General features: G+C 38.6%; 1 protein-coding gene across 1 annotated transcript in view; it reads right to left on the minus strand.

Moving 5' to 3' along the window:
* Window positions 1-3,222: 3,222 nt before the first annotated feature.
* LOC103469543 (tetraspanin-15) overlaps window positions 3,223-18,421 on the minus strand; it is an 18,338-nt gene continuing 3,139 nt past the window's right edge. Inside the window, exons 2-8 of the mRNA XM_008417288.2 lie at window positions 17,675-17,860; window positions 16,338-16,412; window positions 16,099-16,194; window positions 12,351-12,464; window positions 8,144-8,194; window positions 5,687-5,803; window positions 3,223-4,410 (exon numbers count right to left, since the gene is read on the minus strand). Of these exons, the coding sequence (XP_008415510.1) occupies window positions 4,075-4,410; window positions 5,687-5,803; window positions 8,144-8,194; window positions 12,351-12,464; window positions 16,099-16,194; window positions 16,338-16,412; window positions 17,675-17,860 (975 nt within the window). The 3' untranslated portion in view covers window positions 3,223-4,074. The remainder of the gene's footprint in view (window positions 4,411-5,686; window positions 5,804-8,143; window positions 8,195-12,350; window positions 12,465-16,098; window positions 16,195-16,337; window positions 16,413-17,674; window positions 17,861-18,421) is intronic.

Genomic DNA, 18,421 nt, shown 5'->3' on the forward strand with positions numbered 1-18,421 from the left:
CACACACACACACACACACACACACACACACACACACACACACGCACTCTCACTAGAGCCAGATATGTGGGAAATTCAACCCAGGAAGCACACAGGTGTGGATGGCAGTCTGTTTTTTTCTATTGTCAACATACTGGAGTTCAAGTTTCCCTTAGAAATGTGATGCTAATAATATGAACCAGCAGCAACATTCATATTCAGGCTGTAAAACAAATTGTCTGTGTTACCTTTTGAAGTGATGACTCTAGTTACAGATCTGTAGAGATCAGTTAAATTTACAAAACTGGATACATTTTTCTGTACAAAATAAAAAAAATAAAGTGCAATTGGGTCTGAATTTAGGCAGCAGATAGCACTTTGTTTCATCCTGCCCGTGAGCACCACCTTCCAATTACTCCACCATGTGATGGAAGTTCAAGAAGCAACATGCACTGAATGTCAGATGCACTGGCCCTTTAAAGATGACGCAATGAAATATGAAATAATGATGACGGTCCAATAAAAAATGGCTGCTAAAAGTCAAAATGTTGTAAAGCTCAACTTGAAGAGCAATCAGAAATGTAACTAAATCAAAGCATAATATGCTTATTTCTGAATGGATGATTGTTTTATTGTTATTTTTGTTACATATTTAGGACTTTTTTTTAGAAGATGTGCAATCAGTCTGCACGTTATATTGTGCAGACTGAAAAAAGAGCTTCAGTACATGAAGCTCTTTTTTTACACTAATAATTAAAATATTTATAAAGAGTTATTGAAAGAGTTTTAATGTGTTCACAATGTATTGTATTTTTAATGTAAGTTCAAAGTAAAGCCATTATAAATACGCTTTAAACATCATCAAAATGTGTTTCTAACGCATAAAATAAGCACAGAAATTCAAATATATTTAAAGTAAAATAAGTACATATAGAAATGTTCCACTTCTGCGCACAATGTGCACTTTAAAAAGAGATTTCATTGTATTTAAATGCAACAAAAAATTTGCTAGGTACAAAATAAGCTGTTTCAAAACAGCACTCTTAAAATTAATTTTACTATCATTTCTGAAACATATACTATTATATTTTAGTACATTTATGCAGATTTTTCTTTTTACCTGGGTTGTCAGAGACTCTGCCACAGATTTGACTCTTAGATTTTCAGATATACAGAACAAGGTGGCCAATTTCTTTATTCCTTCCCTCAAGGATTTATTTTCACTCTCGTTTTGTCTGTAAACCAAACACAACACCCCCGATGAAAACAGCATGTTTTGATTTTTCACAAGGTGGAAGGGATGTTTATGAAATACGACGTAATGACACGAACCAAATTAGAGATAATTTGTAGTTCATCTGCTCCCTGCAGAGCATGCTGAAGGTTGTTGACAACATGTGAGTACAGCGGAGGCCGTTTAGTGTCATTTCGGCCTTTTCCAGGGAGTATAGTGGAATTGTGCTCTATTATCTGAGCTCAACACTTGTGCAACCTGGATATAAATAGTGAGCCTGCTCCGTGACAGATAAAAGAGTAAAAAGTGTCTCTTGCTCCTCTTATGACTTATAACGGTGAAACACATGGCCGCATTATCATAATCGCAGGTTATTTTGACGTCCACATACCCTGCTCTTGAGGATTTTTTTTTGTTTTAGGCAACAGAAATATGTGTAATTATTCCATCTGCGCGCTCCGTTGATTATCTGAGAGACTGAGGGAGTGGGGAGAGAAAGATTAGAGCAGATGACCTGCAGCTGGAAAAAGAGGCGCATGTGTGTGTTCGTGTGTTGCTTGTCAATTTAATTAAAATGCAACATTTAAAACATAGGAAAGAGGAAACAAGATGGAGTTTTGGCTCCTGAAATGACTTGGACCACCTGATCCTGGCATGTCAGGATCACTGGTCAGAACCTTATACACTCATTATGAAACATCACATTCACTGGCAGCTATTTGACGTTTCTTAATGCAGTTAGAAGTAATTGTACAACAAACAACTCAATCAGGTGCAAAAGTTTGGATTTATTGTGAATTTTCCATAATTTGTACATGTTAAACAGTTGATGAAAATGAAACATTCTCAAATATATAAATAACCCTGATCTGTCCATCCGTCCTTTGTGCAGCCGCTTAACCTGGAAGGTTCTTGGGGGCGGGACTGCAGGTTATCTCAGCACTCATTGGACGAGAAGCAGGTCGCCAGTCCATCAGCTGCGTTTCCAAATGTGCGCAAAAACTTTGCTGATATTCCGCTTTTGAATTCGAAAAAATTCAACTTCGCCACACGTGATTAAGTTTGTTCGTGTGTTAAGTCATTAAAATCCTCCTCCTCCTACCACTTCCTGTCGTCTACTTCGTCTTTTCCGCCAGTAGCAACCTGCTGGTTGTTGATCACATGACGTCACATGACGTGAAAAAAGTGTTGCTATGGAATTTTTTTTGCAAAACACGCTCATTTCCATACAGTCGAAAATTAACCTCGCCTTAGAACTTATCGAAAAAACGTGAGCTTTTTCAAATTTATTATTGGAATTCCTTTTTGTGCAATTATATGATCAATGTAAACACAGCTAGTTATTTATGCGTATGTGTCACTTTGGCTTCTCGGTTCTCTGTCTTTCTCACACACTTTGTGCAGGTCTAGAAGCAGACTGCTAGCATGATATCTTGTATTCTCCTTAACTTTTCACTTTTTTTCCCCACCCATTTCTTTTGACTCTTTCCTTTTCCCTTTGTTTTCAATCTCTGTCTACTAAATTAAAAAAAACCCAAAGCAATTTCTAATATTTTTTTTTATCAGGTGGAGCATTATAAACAAAGCTGTAATGCTCCACATAGGAAAGTAAACATTTCTAATGGGAGCAGAATCAAAATCACGTTCATTGTTTGCTTGTACAAATTTTGCAAATTTAGCCGTTTCTGACGCAGCATCGTGACTGTCGGATTTATTGGCTTTCTATCTCTACTGAAAAACTCTTTGCCATGTAGAAATAAAATATCAAAAACTGTGAACTAGGCAGTGATGCTATTGATTTGAAGACAATTGGAGTTGATATGAATTAGAAAAAAATCACTATAAATTCAGATTTGTGAAATTGTCTTATTTGAACAAATAACATGTCTGTTGTGTTATGCAGCACTGAGAAAGGAACAGAATGGTTCGAATATCTATTTTTAAGACATATTCATGACCTTGAATAGTGGATGTTCAATTCTCAGTAATGAAAAAAAAACAGAATGAAATCAGTAGACAAATTCAGATTTATTGACAAGAACATTAGTGTTTATACAAGGCAGGAGCTGGGAGGAAGCTCAAAATAATGCAACTCATACAAAAAAACTGTCCGTTTTTGTTTTTTTTTTCCGGGTCAGGTGGATAATGCCTTTAGGAATTCCTTTAAAGATGGAAGGAATAAAAACATTTTTATTAAAATGGAAAAGTCTCAAGTACAGAGCTTTTTTTTCTTCTTCTTCATTAAAATGACTTCATATACAGTACAAAACATGCATCCCATGTTATTTCACAAATAGCAGTCTTACAATGTACAGTGATTGCACAAAATTAAATTAAAAATCATAAAAATAAAAAATAAAAACATTACACAAACCGTATAAATCCGTCACAGACGCTACAAGCAAGACACACCTGGCTAGTCCTATTCTCACACAATGAAAAGCAACCATTAATTTATTTATACAACCAAAACTGTTTCGTCCTCTGACTACTGGGCTATTTTCAAAATAGCCTGAGGTAAGCTTTAGCACATGAGCCGTGGCTCAGTAAAGGCTTAAAAAAATATGAAATGACTGACAAAACAAAGGAAATCTCTCTTTTAAAAGGAATTTTGTTTGAAATTTGCTGTAAACAAAGTGCGAAAAGTACTTCTGATCCCTTTAGCCGACCCACTTCCTTTTGATTCAATGGTTCGCTTTCAAACTTTGAGTAGTGCAACACAACCAAAATGAATGTCATCAATTACACCGACAAGAAAATAAAAAAAGAAAGGCATAAAAACCCCAAAAGGCAAAAAAAAATCCAACAAAAAAACCAAAAAAAAAAAAAAAAAAAAAAACTAGGCTGGACGTGAGATGAACTCAGTGGTCCCGTTTCTGCCGCCGGCCCACGTCGACCTCGTCCAGGCCGCTGGCCGACCGGGACTGCTGCAGCTCCCTGAGCTGGGCGTGGGTCCGGGGCGGCTGCTTCTTCAGCTTCTCCAGGTGAATGTCAATGGGGTCGAGGTCGGGCTCGGAGGCCGGCACAGGCAGGTAGCCGCCATCCCTGGGCAGGCACAGGCACCAGCCAGCGCCCGCCAGGTCCAGCTCGCTGTACTCGAACTCGGACTTCTTCAGCTTGAAGTCCACCATGTCGGCCGACTCGCTCATGTCCACCAGCAGGTTCCAGAAGACGCAGCTCAGGATGATGCCCAGCAGCTGCGGGTGGGGGGAGGCGAGGGGACCCAAACACAAACACTCATCAGCTGTGTCTCAATTACAAATGTGAGCAAATCTTTGTCTATATTCCGCGAATGTCGAAAAAACACATTTGGCGATTGTGGTGTTTTCCTGTCAGTGAACCTTTGGCTCATTTGCACTTAAGAATCAGTACATTCTTAAAATGTACATCAACAAAGTGTAACATAAATATTTATATTACTTAAAATACTACTTGTTATAAAATGACCTATTTTCATAGACAATGTCATCATTTTCTTAATGAATAATTGTCATCATTTAGTTAAAAGACAAGTAGAAATAGCGTAGCAAGTTATTGTTTACATCTGGAAATGTCGTTCATGTGCGCATTTGCTGGAGGGCCAAAAAGCTATTAATGTATATGTGATCCAGAGCCGCAGTGGAGCAATCCTGTTAGTTAAATAAAACCTGGAGATGTGGGTATCATTAACCTAGTGCAGTGCGCCAGAGCAAAGGGGAAAATAACGCAGCCAAACCGTTGAAGAACAACGGTTCAGAATAACACTCCCACATATCAAACTAACATCAACAGCTGCCTCGTTTGGCTCGGCACTTCTCTCTTCACAGTGGAGGACGGCCGTCTACAGCGCAGGCAAATGTCCCGTAAGCTTCATACCGTCTGGGTTGTGACGCAAACATTAACGATCGGGTGAAATTTATAACCTCAACAGATGATTTATTCAGTGAATTTAGCAGAAGCCGATCTCGTACGAGTCAGCTGTCTATTCTGAAATCATTTGTAAGCACACTCTTTTCATACAGATTACATAAAATAATTTTTTAAACATACTCTAACTGCAACAAGATGCTGCAAATTATTCCCACCGCTTGACTCAGAGGAACTATTTATACGTGTGTGCAAAATTAAAAATAGGAGCAAAAAATAAACGGCAACTTACCAAATCAACAAGTTAAGCTATCTATTTTCAATGCTTTTTGTCTTTTGTTACTTTCTAACAGAAATGTTAATAGTAACAGGCCTAAAATCTGACGTCCCCTACAGAAAAAATTGTGACAAAATGAGGTGTGTCAAAATAAATGAATTAGGTGAAGTATGAGAGCGGTCACCGAGGGAGACCAGTGGACACTTCAGACTAAATCATATTTCAAAGACAAACAATCGGAGAGATATACATCTATTAGAAAGTTTCAGAGGAAATAAAGAGGCAGTTTGGTTTCCAGGTGCCTCCAAGCCGTTTAGTTTCGGGAGTTGCGGCTCTGAGTTTTCAATTACCTGTGGCAGCCCGATGGCGCAGCAGAGGGCGACGGTTATTCCAATGTTGTCGCTCATCCAGAGGTTGACTGCATGGATGCAGCCGCGCACATGGATCGCCTCCTGCAGGGTTTCACGCTGATGGCCAGAGCGCAGAGCGGGAGAAAATGAGAAGAAAGTTGAATTTCTAAAGTGAAACTCCAGCCCCTCATCCTCCAGTTAGAAGGAAAGCAGAAGTTCTGAAAAACCCAAAGCTGCTGTAGAAATTACAAAGAGTTTCAGTCTAGCTTCGTTTGGTGTCTAGGAAGTGCAGAAAACACGATAGCCACAATTTTTTAGTTTTTTTTAAAAAGGACATTATCTGATAGAACAAATTGTGAAGTGTGAAATACGAGGTTATTTATTTTTTTTTAAGTTTCATTGGCTCTAATGGCTTTTATTTGATAGTGAATTGACAGGAAAGTGGGTAATGAAAGAAGGGGCAAACATGCGGCCAAAGTCGCGGGGCCAGGAAGCGAACCTGTGACAGCCACGTTGAGGACCAAGGCCTCCATATGTGGGTTGTACTTAACCCCTGCACCACCACAACACACACAGAAATATGAACTGCTTTTTATGTGTTTTGTTTTGTTTTTAGCAGATAAACAGAAAAGGCGTGGTTCCACAAAATATTCACAACAGTGTTATTTATTCAAATACACACCAATTTCCTGAAATAAACTTCAGCTCATTTGGAGCATGACTCAACCAGCTTGGAAATTCTAACAACTAAATTACTTTGCAGAGTAGCTCACGCTCAGTGAAATTGGACCAAGACTCAGATTGTCGGCTGGATTTAGTTCTGAACTTTGACCTGATGCCACAGTTTTCTCCAGGTTACATGAACCTTCAGGAGAATCAAAGGCTCTGTGTCTCACTGCGCTGATTCAGTAATTCATGCAAAAGGAACAGCAAATAATCAGGTGTCAGGAATTATTGTACATGTTTTCAGTTTTTCTTTTTAAAATATATTTTAATGGCTCTTACATAATATTCTAATTTTCTGACACAATGCATTTTGGTTTTTCATTATCTGTAGGCCTCAAAGGGACGCCATATAGTTCTATTTTATAGCGCAAACAAACAACTGTTATCTTCAGTTGCTATAAAAATGCTGAATAACAAATATGACTTAGATCAAATTTTACTTAGTAATTTAATGTAGTGAAATTGGGCCTCTGTCTCTTTAAAAATTCCTGCTCTTCTTGAAACTCTGCCTTCAGGAAGTCATCATAACATGGCTCCTCTATTAACCCTTTAACAAAGTTTCTACCATGTTGCACTGAGCAGTAGCTCCTATAATGAGTTTAGCAGACGTCCAGTTCCACCAGGTGTTTGCTAATTGCTGCTGGCTAGTCTGAAGGAGCAGAGTGGGGGAGGAGAGCTCAGAGAGATGGAATCTTGGAAACCGCGGCCCCGAGGAGGAGCTGTGTCTTGAAGGCGGGGCTAGGTCCCCCCAAGCATTTTGCACAGCTGAATGGTTGCCAGGAGAGATGAAAGGATTTGTCAAACATGCATGACGGAATGAAGGGAACACTCCAGGAATGTTTTTGATGAGGGAATAACTTTATAACAAGTAAGCCTTAAAACGTTTTGCATTTTACATGAGACTGCCCCTTTAATCACAAAAACTACAAGAAATTAAAGCTTTACGTATTTCACTCTGTGTAATGAATCTACATAAGTTTCATATTCTGTATTGAGAAACAAGAAATGTTTTATTTTTCCCACAACATTCCATTATTTTTTAAGCTGTGTCTGTAAATTTACTGTTGACAGCAGGTACCGGTCAGTCGCTGGGTCCAGATTCCCCCAGAAACCTTCACCTCTTCATTTTGCATTTCAAAATTCATCACTTTTTCAGACTCAAAATGCTCCAATATTTCATCTGATTTTCAGCTGCCTTTTGAAATCAAAGTGCAAGCATTGAAATCAAGTTCATTTTATTATTAGATTTTTAGCAGTGTTTAGAATTTAGTATCTGTATTTTTCAAACACCATGACATTTTCATCATCTATGGTGCAGCCACCGTATAAAGCTGTTTGAGCACAAAAGTGTGCGTGTATGTGTGTGTGTGTGTAAGTGGTTTTTAGTTAATAACCTGAAGCCAAGATAATGAAAGCTATGACTGTTTAATTGCAGACTGAGCTAAAAGGTGACGCCATGGTAACCGCGTCGATCTTTAATTATCAGTCGGGAATCTCTTTTGAGCACTTTGTTCTGGGAGATAGAGCAAACAGAGCTTGGAGAGAAAAAGTTATTTTTACACAGCATTATTTTCTTTGGCTCATACTTCTCTAGATGAGGAACATACTAACTGCAGATTCTATAGTTGCCAGTAGTAAGGGGCAGGAGCTGTGATACATTGTGAAGAATCTGTGCAAAACCAACAATATAAAGAAAAAAAAAGCAGATAAAATATGTTCTCACACACATACCTGTTCATTCAGAGTGTTGTAGCCACAAAGGGTGTTGATAACTTCTCCCAGCTGTGAAGAGACAGAATACGCAGCAGTCAGACACAAAGTTTGACCTGAGATGAGACAGTCACAGTGTGGACAACATCTACTGGAAACTCTGGTCAAGATCACTTTAAATATATTCCTTCTATGTAATAAAAAAAGTATCAACCGAAAAATGTTGATGAACCTAGTTTTTTTACTTGACTAGGAATTAGAGATGTGCCGATCAGGTTTTTTCCTGCCAATTCCGATTCCGATCACCCACGAGGGCCGATCACCGATATTGATCACCGATACCGATCACCAATACCGATCACATAATTATTATTTTTTTAATCATAAGCACTACGGTTACATTATGTGGAAAAAGGAACCATTAATTCACCTTAATTTAGATAAAAGTTTTAAATAGCTTTTTCCAAGGAAACAAAACTAAACAGGCATTGTGCAAATTGTACTGCTATCAGTAATACTATCTTTAACAGACTGATAACATATGGAGGCTCTGAAGAGGCTAAATAATGTAAAGAGTCAAAATAAAACCTCTCAACATTGCCAAAAGATTCAAGTATAAAACTTAACATTCAAAGGCAAATACAGGATCCATTACAATAAACAATCCTGAGTTACTGAATGAAAACTTCCTGATAGCATGGCGGCTAGCTGATTACTGCTAGTTCTGATTGGCTGTTTCTGACTGAGCGGAGTAATTATGCAGAACAGGGAAGAGATCGATTATTTTTTCAGAGATTATCTGTCTCATATTAACAAAAGTTTTAATACGTATTAAAAAATGTATTTTTTTAAGTTAGATGCTGCAGCTTTAAGCAGAGGTTTGGTGTGAGAGTCACTACCAGGTGGAGCAGAAGCGGCGCTCCGTCTGTGAAATATTACTACCTGTAGCGTAGCAGCGGGTCAACAGCGAGAGCAGAACCAGCTTCTTACATCGCAGCTCGAAGACTTAAATAATTTTGCGGGTTGTTTGTTTAGCTGTTGTTTCTGACCGTCATGTTAATCATGACAGTCATGAGTGTTTGTAGCTGTACGCTGCTTTACCTGCTATCTGATCCTCCATATGTCTTTTTTACTGCAGTGAGCCTCGATGTAGCCAAACTCCGTCAAGAATGGCATTGTTTTTATGCCATATTAGATTCGTCGTGTTGAAGCATTTTGACCTACTTCCCCATTCACTCAGTGCATTATAGTTCCACATGGCTTAGGATTTGTTGCTGCGCGTTTGCGCAGTGTGAAGGAAAGAGGAGACCAGCTGCACATGCAGGCTGGGAAATGAGAAGCAGGTGATCGGTTTGTGTGATCGGCAACAAGAGACCGTGATCGGCGATCACCGATCATACACTTTTTCACGGAAATCGGCCGATTATGATCGGTGGCCGATCGATCGGCACACCTCTATTAGGAATATTTAGGGAATAAAGAAAACTAACTGTGACTCAAACTTTTATCTGATAGAAAAGTCCCACAAGAAAAAAAAAACCCAACTAAATATATGAAATAGTCCTGAAATGACAAAATTTAAGATCAGTAATTAATATATTAAAGGCCAAGTTACTTTATTAAATTAATTAAAAACATTTTAGGGCCACAAAGACAATTTTATGCGTGTCTGCAGTTGTTTTTAAGTTTTGCGTCCACACATTTCTGTTGATTTGGGAGACCAGAAATGATAATTTTTTAAACCGGGTTCCAGAGTGGATACATGTCAAAAGTCCAGTTCCATATTGCGGCCATCTAGGCGTGTCTTCTTTTAAACAATGACGTCATAGCTCCAAAAATTCTGTGTTTTTTGTGTCATTCTCTGGCAGCGTTACAGCGCCACCGACTGGCCTGGAAGACCAGCTATCGTGTTTTCACCGCAGCCTGTTGTGGGTGTGCACACTTTTTCTTACTCGTTTATGAAAGTTGTCCTATTGGCAAAAGAGGATTGTATATGGTACAAACATTTCTGATACTGTAATAAAAAAGTGATTTATTTTTAGACTGAGCACAGATGTGGCATGTTTCCGTCTTTAAAAAATCCTCTAACACGCCGACTATTTGGAGCGTAAACCTGACTGCAGCCGTGACAGGTATCAACTGATAACATCAGACATGTCTTTTTAATCGGTGTGCAAAAAAAGAGGACTGCAGGACTCTATCATAATTTATCTGTCCTCAGCTTCCAGGCACATTATCAGTCCTTAAAGCTCAGGGACCGGAGTGGCTGTGGGCCTGTGGAGGGGCCCAGAGGGGGGCTAACATTTTATTTAAACTGAAAAATCTCCCAAAGGCCACAGAGCTTTAAATAGCAGCATGTCTCCTGCTAGACAGGCAATACGTTTTCATTGTGGAGTCAATTACAGTTCTATTGTGCAGATAACAAGAGCCTCTCCTTCATTTGATAAAACCACCAGACATTTCTGTCCCGGCCTGGATGCTCTCTGGATGCGTGTCTATCAGCAGGATATGAGATAAGCAAACAAGATGGCTGTGAGTGAGCTGCAGCTCCACATCAATTTGATAATAGTTGATGGGCATGTGGTATCAGTGTTTGGCTATTATCTGGCAGAAACAGGCTCAGCGGTGGTCCTGGTTTTAGCCACGTAGTGATAAAAATGAAGTAGGTCTCCTCTTGCTTTGGGGATGCACAATTCATACCAAGTCAATTAGCTTTCGGTCAACACGTGATGCAGCAACATATACCTTGTGTAGTGATTTAAATGGAAGCACACGGTGATCTCAGAACGACAAACAAAATTCTTTTATCTTGTTTAATCTTTTAGGCAGCCTGACTTGATCCTGTCGGTCTGATCTAACAAACATGATCATAGCTGATGATCAATTGATGACAGAAGATTAACAAATGACGAAAAGAGCTAGTGATGCGTTCCAGTTGAATCTGGGCTTGGGAATTTCCGACATCCCAGAAAAATCAACTAGAACTAGGGCTGGCCTGATCCACTTTTTCACTTCTGATACAGGTATCTGATCAGTCGATACCGATCTGAGAAAAGGTGCTGAATCGACTCATGTACAGACAGAAATGTACTGAATTACTAATGTATTGGATAACTCTGCACCAGTACAGAACACTGAAATACACCAACAGCTTCATAAGGTGGTCAAACATGGAAAAACAATTTTAATTTGTTCAGTCAGTGCAACTAGGAGAACAGCCAATGTAAAATAAATAATTTTAAAAACTGATAAAACAATTGGTTCACTACTTCAGTCAAATATGTAAAAAATGAACTGCAACAAATCTTTCAAATGGTTCAAAAAGTGGAATTAAGAATTCTTTTTTTAAGGTTTTGCTGGCTCTAGTGGCCTTTATTTGAAGGTAGTTTGACAGGAAACAGGGTAATCAGAAAGGGGAAGACATGCGGCAAATGTCGGAAGGCTGGGAATTGAACCTGCAACCACTGCCACAAGGACTCAATGCGTGGGTCGTGCTTTGCCCCTGCGCCACCACAGCACCCAAGAATTAAGAATTCTAAATTAAAATAAAGTATGATAAAAAAGAATCCGATTGAATAGATATGCACTTATGTAACTGATACATGATGTAATTTTTTTTTCAATATCATAACCAATATAGATAGTAATATCAGATCAGTGCATCTCTAACTGGAACGACCTCCGAAGTTGGATTTCTCGCTGGGAAACTAGCAGCAAATCCAACTCCAACTATAATACAACAACTTCATGCTGTCAGCGAGGCTCTGTTGAAGTGATTTTTTTGATTCAGTCATCATGCAGAAAGGGACACTTAGTTGAAAAAGTGGCTCATCACACTTTGGGTGTAAAAGGTGCTTAATATACTGTAACATAAACCCAGGTTGCTTTGTATAGCTTTTTCCATTTCACAAATGCAATTATTTGAAAACAGATTTTTGTATTTGCAGTTCATCTTTGTCCAACATTTGAATTAGTTTTATTGATCTGAATATTTATGAGTGGCAAAAAAAGGAAAAACAAACAAACTTTGGAGTCATCAAAATGGGAGCAAACACTTTTCTCAGAACTGTAGACTGGCCAAACCCGACAGCATACTGCAAATATACCATCACTGCAGGATGACTGTGTGCAATAAACAACATCCAGCTGAGTTCTGAGATCTAACAATACAAACACAAAAGCCTGGGCGATGTTTGGAGCCCCTGATCAGAGGCGTTGGCACGCTCACCTTGCGAACACAGCAGGTGTACGGAACCCCGCAGGCCAGTGGACCGGTACCGTTGCAGAAATGGTACTGGTTGACTCCCCAGTCCTTATATTCATCCCCTCCACAACAGGAAAACTGGAAAATGAAAGAGATGTGGAACCAGAACAGAAATTCAATTATTATTATAAAATTCTCTGAAAAAAAATCTACAAACATCTCAACACACCTGAGACACACGACTGATAAGACGTTATTAGTTCTAAAATTTGAACTAATTTTATTACATTAAAATGAGTTCTAATCGATCGAACCTCCGCTTCAACATTCTTTTAGTGGTGTAGTTTGACCGCCATCCAGTAGAGGGCGCTGCTGGTAATCTTCCAGCAGAGTCAGACACAGACTTAAAAATGGCGGACTATCCCAGAACAGCAGGAAGGTGGAATGGTCCAAACAAAGTCCGATGTGGAAGGAAAAATGCATTTTATCCGTTGAAGAAAGAACACTGGACAAGCTCCTTGAGTTTCACCTTAATAGCGCTCATTCAGTTATGCTGCACGGCGAAGCAGCGTCAACTTTTCACCCAAAATTAATTATTGATGTGATATGAAGGCGATAAAGTCTGCACTCCTCTTCACTTACAGTACTATGTATTAACATCTCTGTTCATAGGGGATTTAGTGTGTTACATATTTTATTTTATTGATTGGCTTATTTATTTTTTTGACTCAGCAGCCTAGTGGGTTTTTGTTTTGCTATAAAAATACGCCTAAGTTTAATGTGACTTTTTTTTTTTTAAATGTTGCCCTTTCTGTTTTGGAAAGACAGTCAGCCCCTTTCCCCCTCTGAGAAAACTCAGGTTTCTAAGAAAATGCCCGCTCTTTAACTAATCGTTAGTCAGTCGATAAGATCATTCCACGTTGCATTTTTAATCAATAACTTTTCACCCCCCATAAATGGTTCCTGCTTTCAGCATAAAAAGATGAAATGGCCAGTTAAGATTAGCACTAATGGCTGTGTAATAATTAACAGATTTTAATGTATTCCATTAGGATTTCATGTGATATCAACATGAAGAAGAGTTTATCTACACAGACCACCAAATACAGATGAACCCAGAAGCTTCTGAATAAAGAAGAAAAAAAACGCATACAGCCTTTTCCGTCACTGTTAGAAGTTAAATCAGACCAATTTTCTCGTTTTATGTTCTAAATTACCTAAATTATTTATATTTCCTAAAGGCCACAATAATGAGAGAAAGAATGTCAGATGTTTTTTTTTATTATTGTAAATAGCAAACAACTATTTGCTATTCATGCATGCTAAATTTGGTAAATCACTCAATTTTAAGTGCCATGCACGCAAACAAACAAACCATTTGCACAGTTAGACTGCAACTGCCCTTAATGGCCAGATATATCACTGGGCATTAAGTTGAGAGAATTCATTGAAGAATTTTCAATTATTCTGAGTGAAAACAACATTTAATTGCACTTTGGGAGCAATAAAGTATTTTTGAATTTGTATCAAATTGAATTTGAATAAAGACTACAAACACTGTTTAAAAGAAAAAGAAGAAAAAGAAGAAAATGGTGAGTGTCGCAAAAAAAATTGTAATCTTCTCAATACTCAGCAAACGTATTACAACTGCATCTGGTTAGGAAAATGTCAAACCTAAAGACACATAAAGCTCTATAACACATTTAGTGGGATTTAAAATGATTTACTAATTAACATTCAATGTTTTTCAAAAAAATGTTTGCTAAAAATTGCCAGGCTGTCTTTAACAGAAACAGAAAAAAAGCCCTTTTAGTTGCAGAACCACATCTGAACCCGAAGAAGTGACGTTAACATGAATCCAGACAGCCGTCCTGTTTGGCTTTCTTTGCTCGTAGAGCCCCGTCCCCCAGCTGCTCCAGCCTCTGCCTACCTCTGGGCTTCAGGAGCTGATTAGACACTTGTCCCCGTCCTCTCTGCCTGAGACAGTCTGCCCACTCTTCCATTGAGAAATTGCCATTCAAAGTGACAACAGGTTCTGTGCAGCTGTCTCCTCTCCCAGTTAAACATGACAAAGTGCTGCACTTCTGCTGTGAGCCTCTACCTTTCAGTGACAAATCCACACTGGGCTCTCTCCAACCCTGCAGACAGAGCAGCACTGGGGGATGAAATGGCCTCGGTGGTGAGGCAGGGAGGAATAATGGCACTCCCACAGAGGCGCCCTGTTTGTTCTAATCCATAGCACTATACCATTACAACAGGATGATGTCACAATATCAGGACCAGTGGGCTGTGTGCAAGAAAGTGCACAAACAACAAGCCTTTAAAGCCTCTGGGTGATATTCTGATCAATAGTTTGCCCTGTTGGTAATAAAAATGTTTCCTTCATGCAGTCCCACGCAGTGATGTCAGCCCTCCTCAAATTAGCTGTCTGCTGGGAAAAGTTTCTCAGAAATTCTCTTTGAATTGTGGCTTAAAAGCAAACACTCCTGATGTGATGAACTGAAAATAAAACCAAACATGTTTGGCTTTAAAAATAAAGCCAAATATGTTTGGCTTTATTTATAGTGCCATTTTATAGTACAATCAAGTAATTTGTTAGAAAAATGCCATTATTGTCAAGAAATTTGACTTCGCAATTTAACACCATAAAATTGGGCCTCTATCTCTTCAAAAACTCCAGCTCTTTCTGAAACTCCACCTTCAGGAAGTCACCACAACATGGCTCCTCTATTAACCCTTTAACTGCGTTTTTACCAGAGTTGAACAGAGAAGTAGATCGTATAATGAGCTCAGCTAATTGCTGCTGTCTAGTCTGAAGGAGCAGAAAGATGGAGTGGCTCCTCCAAGGAGGATCTTTGTCCTCGAAGGCGGAGCTATGTCCACATGCGCTTTGCTAATTAAGATTAAAGGAGAGCTGCAGCTATGAACACACTTTCTCTTTAAAAGTGAATATTATGGTACAATGTCAGAAAGAGTTATATTTGGTTGTTACAGAAAGCCAAAAATTATTAAATTAACAAAAAACTTATGTGATTTTCAAAAATGTGTGGCGCAAAATTATCTGCGCATAGGCCTGTCACAATAAGCGATAAATCAATCGCACGATAAATTAAACCTATCGATCGGAGCAGCCACGACGAACTAAATCACACTGCAGGATGATCGGTTACAAAATCACCAACGACAATCTTAGATCGCCCATCGATCTAAGATTATCTTAAGGGGACAATTGGGCCAAGAAATGGTGTAGAGTGAACTACTGCATTAGATAGTTGGATGTGCCCGTCTTCTCTATTTAAATCTAGTGATTACTGAAGGGCAATACAGACTTCATAATCTGCACTCTTTTGGTTGAATGCAGCATTTATTTACACTTTGGCTTTATGTTGTTGAGTTTTTATTCAAGTACGTTTTTTGTTAATGGAGACTGAGAATCCATTTTATTTTTGTTGTTTTGTTTATTTAGTTTATCAGTTCCAGTGTTATGTGTTCTTTTGAAAATAAAGTGTACCTATCTATGGCAGGAAATAGCATGCATTATTAGTCATTTCCATTGAATCAGTGTCAAAAGGTATTGAAACAATATTATCGTTTATCGCAATAATTCTTTAGACAATTAATTGCTCAGCAAAATTTGTTATTGTGACAGGCCTATCTGTGCAATTACCTTAGGGTGTAGCTGACATAAAATCACAAACCAATAAGTTTCATGTAACTTAGAAAGACCATATGTCCCAACTGTTGACAGAAGTGAAGCCAAGTATAATCCTACCTTTTGCTGGACATAGTCCAAGATATTTTTGAAGTCCAGATCGTCGTAGTAGTGTTTAATTCCTTCCCGTATGGTGCTCTGAAACAACGCAACTGTCTGGAAAGAACACAAGCAGAAACACACAGATGGCGGTGAGGAAGAAAAAAATCAACAAAGCAGCCCTGACTGGCCTGCCTGCAAGCAATCAAATCGCTAGATAACAACATCAAGAGCCACACACAATATGAAACAACTTTTACCTTCTTTTCAAAGATGAGAGCCATGGCGAGTGTCATTGCCTGGAGGAGGAGCAGCACACACAGAACACAGAGGAACTGTGGAGAGAAAAGGGACATTTAGCAGATTAAAAGTGTTTTTGTTTTGTTTTTTACTTGGCTTATGAAAAGTTTAGACTGCTGATCGTAGAATGATTTACAGTCTTCTTAAAATAGTGATCTGCTACAAAAACAGATGAATCCCAGGCTCCTTTGACGTCTCCTCCTGTTTCTGGTTTTCTTTCTGGGGATTAAAACTAATCTAAATTGTTTTGTGCAGACTCTGGTTCAATGTAAGAATTCATTGTTGTTGACTCAATAATCAAACTACCGTTTTTCATTCTGCTGCGCTATTAAGGTGAAACTCATCCAACACATGTGCAGTATGCTACTAACAACTTTACAATTGTATCTGTAAAAATCATGAAAGTAAAAAAAATGCTGCAGATTGCTTGACAGAGGTAGTAGTTTTCCCACAAAGAATGACAAAATAATTACTTGTTGGAGAAGATCATAATTTATGCATCAAAGCATCTGTTTTTTGCCTTTATCTTACTGAAACTGAACCAGAATACATGATGGTGCATCTGTAAAAATAAAAAAATAGATGTTTTCTCATTCTGTATTAATAATTCTAACCAATAACAGAGGCTTGAGACCTCCAAAAAGAAATAAGAAAGGAAGAAAAAAAGACCCTCCTGAGATAAAAACAGTAATTATTCATGGTCTATTGTTTGAGTCAAACACAATAATAGACATTCTTTAAAAAAAAAATGTTGCTGTCATTGGTTTATTGACTTTCTAATCTTCTCCTCAAAAACACAGACATCACTGACTTCTCTGTTTCTAACTTCATTTTGCACTTTATTACTGATTATTTAGCTATAGCTAATTACATGGTTGCATAGCAACCGCAATAATGCAGCCCTACTCCTTTTGAGCTTTTCCTCTGTTACTGACAAAACCAACAGCTGCGTCTTTGCATGCAGGGAGGAAAAAGGTCATCAAACTGTTTGTTGGTATTAATGTTTTAAGAACCGAACTGTTTTGTTTTGTGGCAATATATGTAATTAGACACAAATATTCTAAAATGAACACGTGTGTTTGGTTTGAATTTGCAGCCGAATAGATAATCTAATCAGAATCAAAGTGTAAAGTTTCAGTCACAGAACACGAATCAAAAAGATCCAAGCAGTTTAATCAAAGAGACGCATCAGGTACCGTTTAATTTCACTATCCAGCTTTAAAAAACAAAAAACAAAAAAAAAACCAAGGTATTGTTAAAGCAGCTAACTCTGCAGACGTTCGTCCAGCGTCCCTACCATGTGCAGCAGGGTCTTATTGTCCCTGAGGGAGCCGACCATTCCCACCACGGACACGGTGAACATCACCAGGCCCAGCAGGATGAGCACAACGGCGGGAGCCAGGAAGAGACCCTCCAGGGTCCGATTCTTCTGCCTCTCCACTTCCGCATACACTCCCACACACAACACACACAGGCCCATGAGCTGTGGAGAGAAGAGGCGGTTCATGACACGGAGACCTGAGGTCGAGTCTGGAACGGCAGCCAAGCCACATATTTACATACACTGGACTTCACCGTCTGAAGTCCACTCAGACCAAACCTCTCTTGTTTTAGCTTAGGTAGAATTAACAAAATTAGTTCTACTTGCTAAATGCCAGAAAACTTGGAGAGAACATATTTTTTTAGAAAATTCTTTGCAATTTTCCTTGAATTCAAAAGTTTACGTAGATTTGGTCAGTATCAGGGATAACTGTCTTTGACAGTGTTTGACTTGGGCCAAACCTTTTGGGATTTCTTCCACAAGTTGCTTTATATAGTTTATTTATTTACTATTTGATGCTGTCTTGAACCCTTTAGCTTGTAGCTATGCTTAAAATCAAACATAGCAAATAACTGCTGTTTCTTTAAATGTCCTTCTCCAGTCTTAATGGAGTGTGAACCAGTCAAATCAGTTAATACAAGCACAACATCCAGCAGAAGAGCAGCAGCCTCTCTCCGGTTACAGATGGGATTTTTTTTAGAAGAACTTTAAACTTACCAATAG

Source organism: Poecilia reticulata, linkage group LG9, assembly GCF_000633615.1.
Source record: "Poecilia reticulata strain Guanapo linkage group LG9, Guppy_female_1.0+MT, whole genome shotgun sequence".
NCBI classification, from domain to species: domain Eukaryota; kingdom Metazoa; phylum Chordata; class Actinopteri; order Cyprinodontiformes; family Poeciliidae; genus Poecilia; species Poecilia reticulata.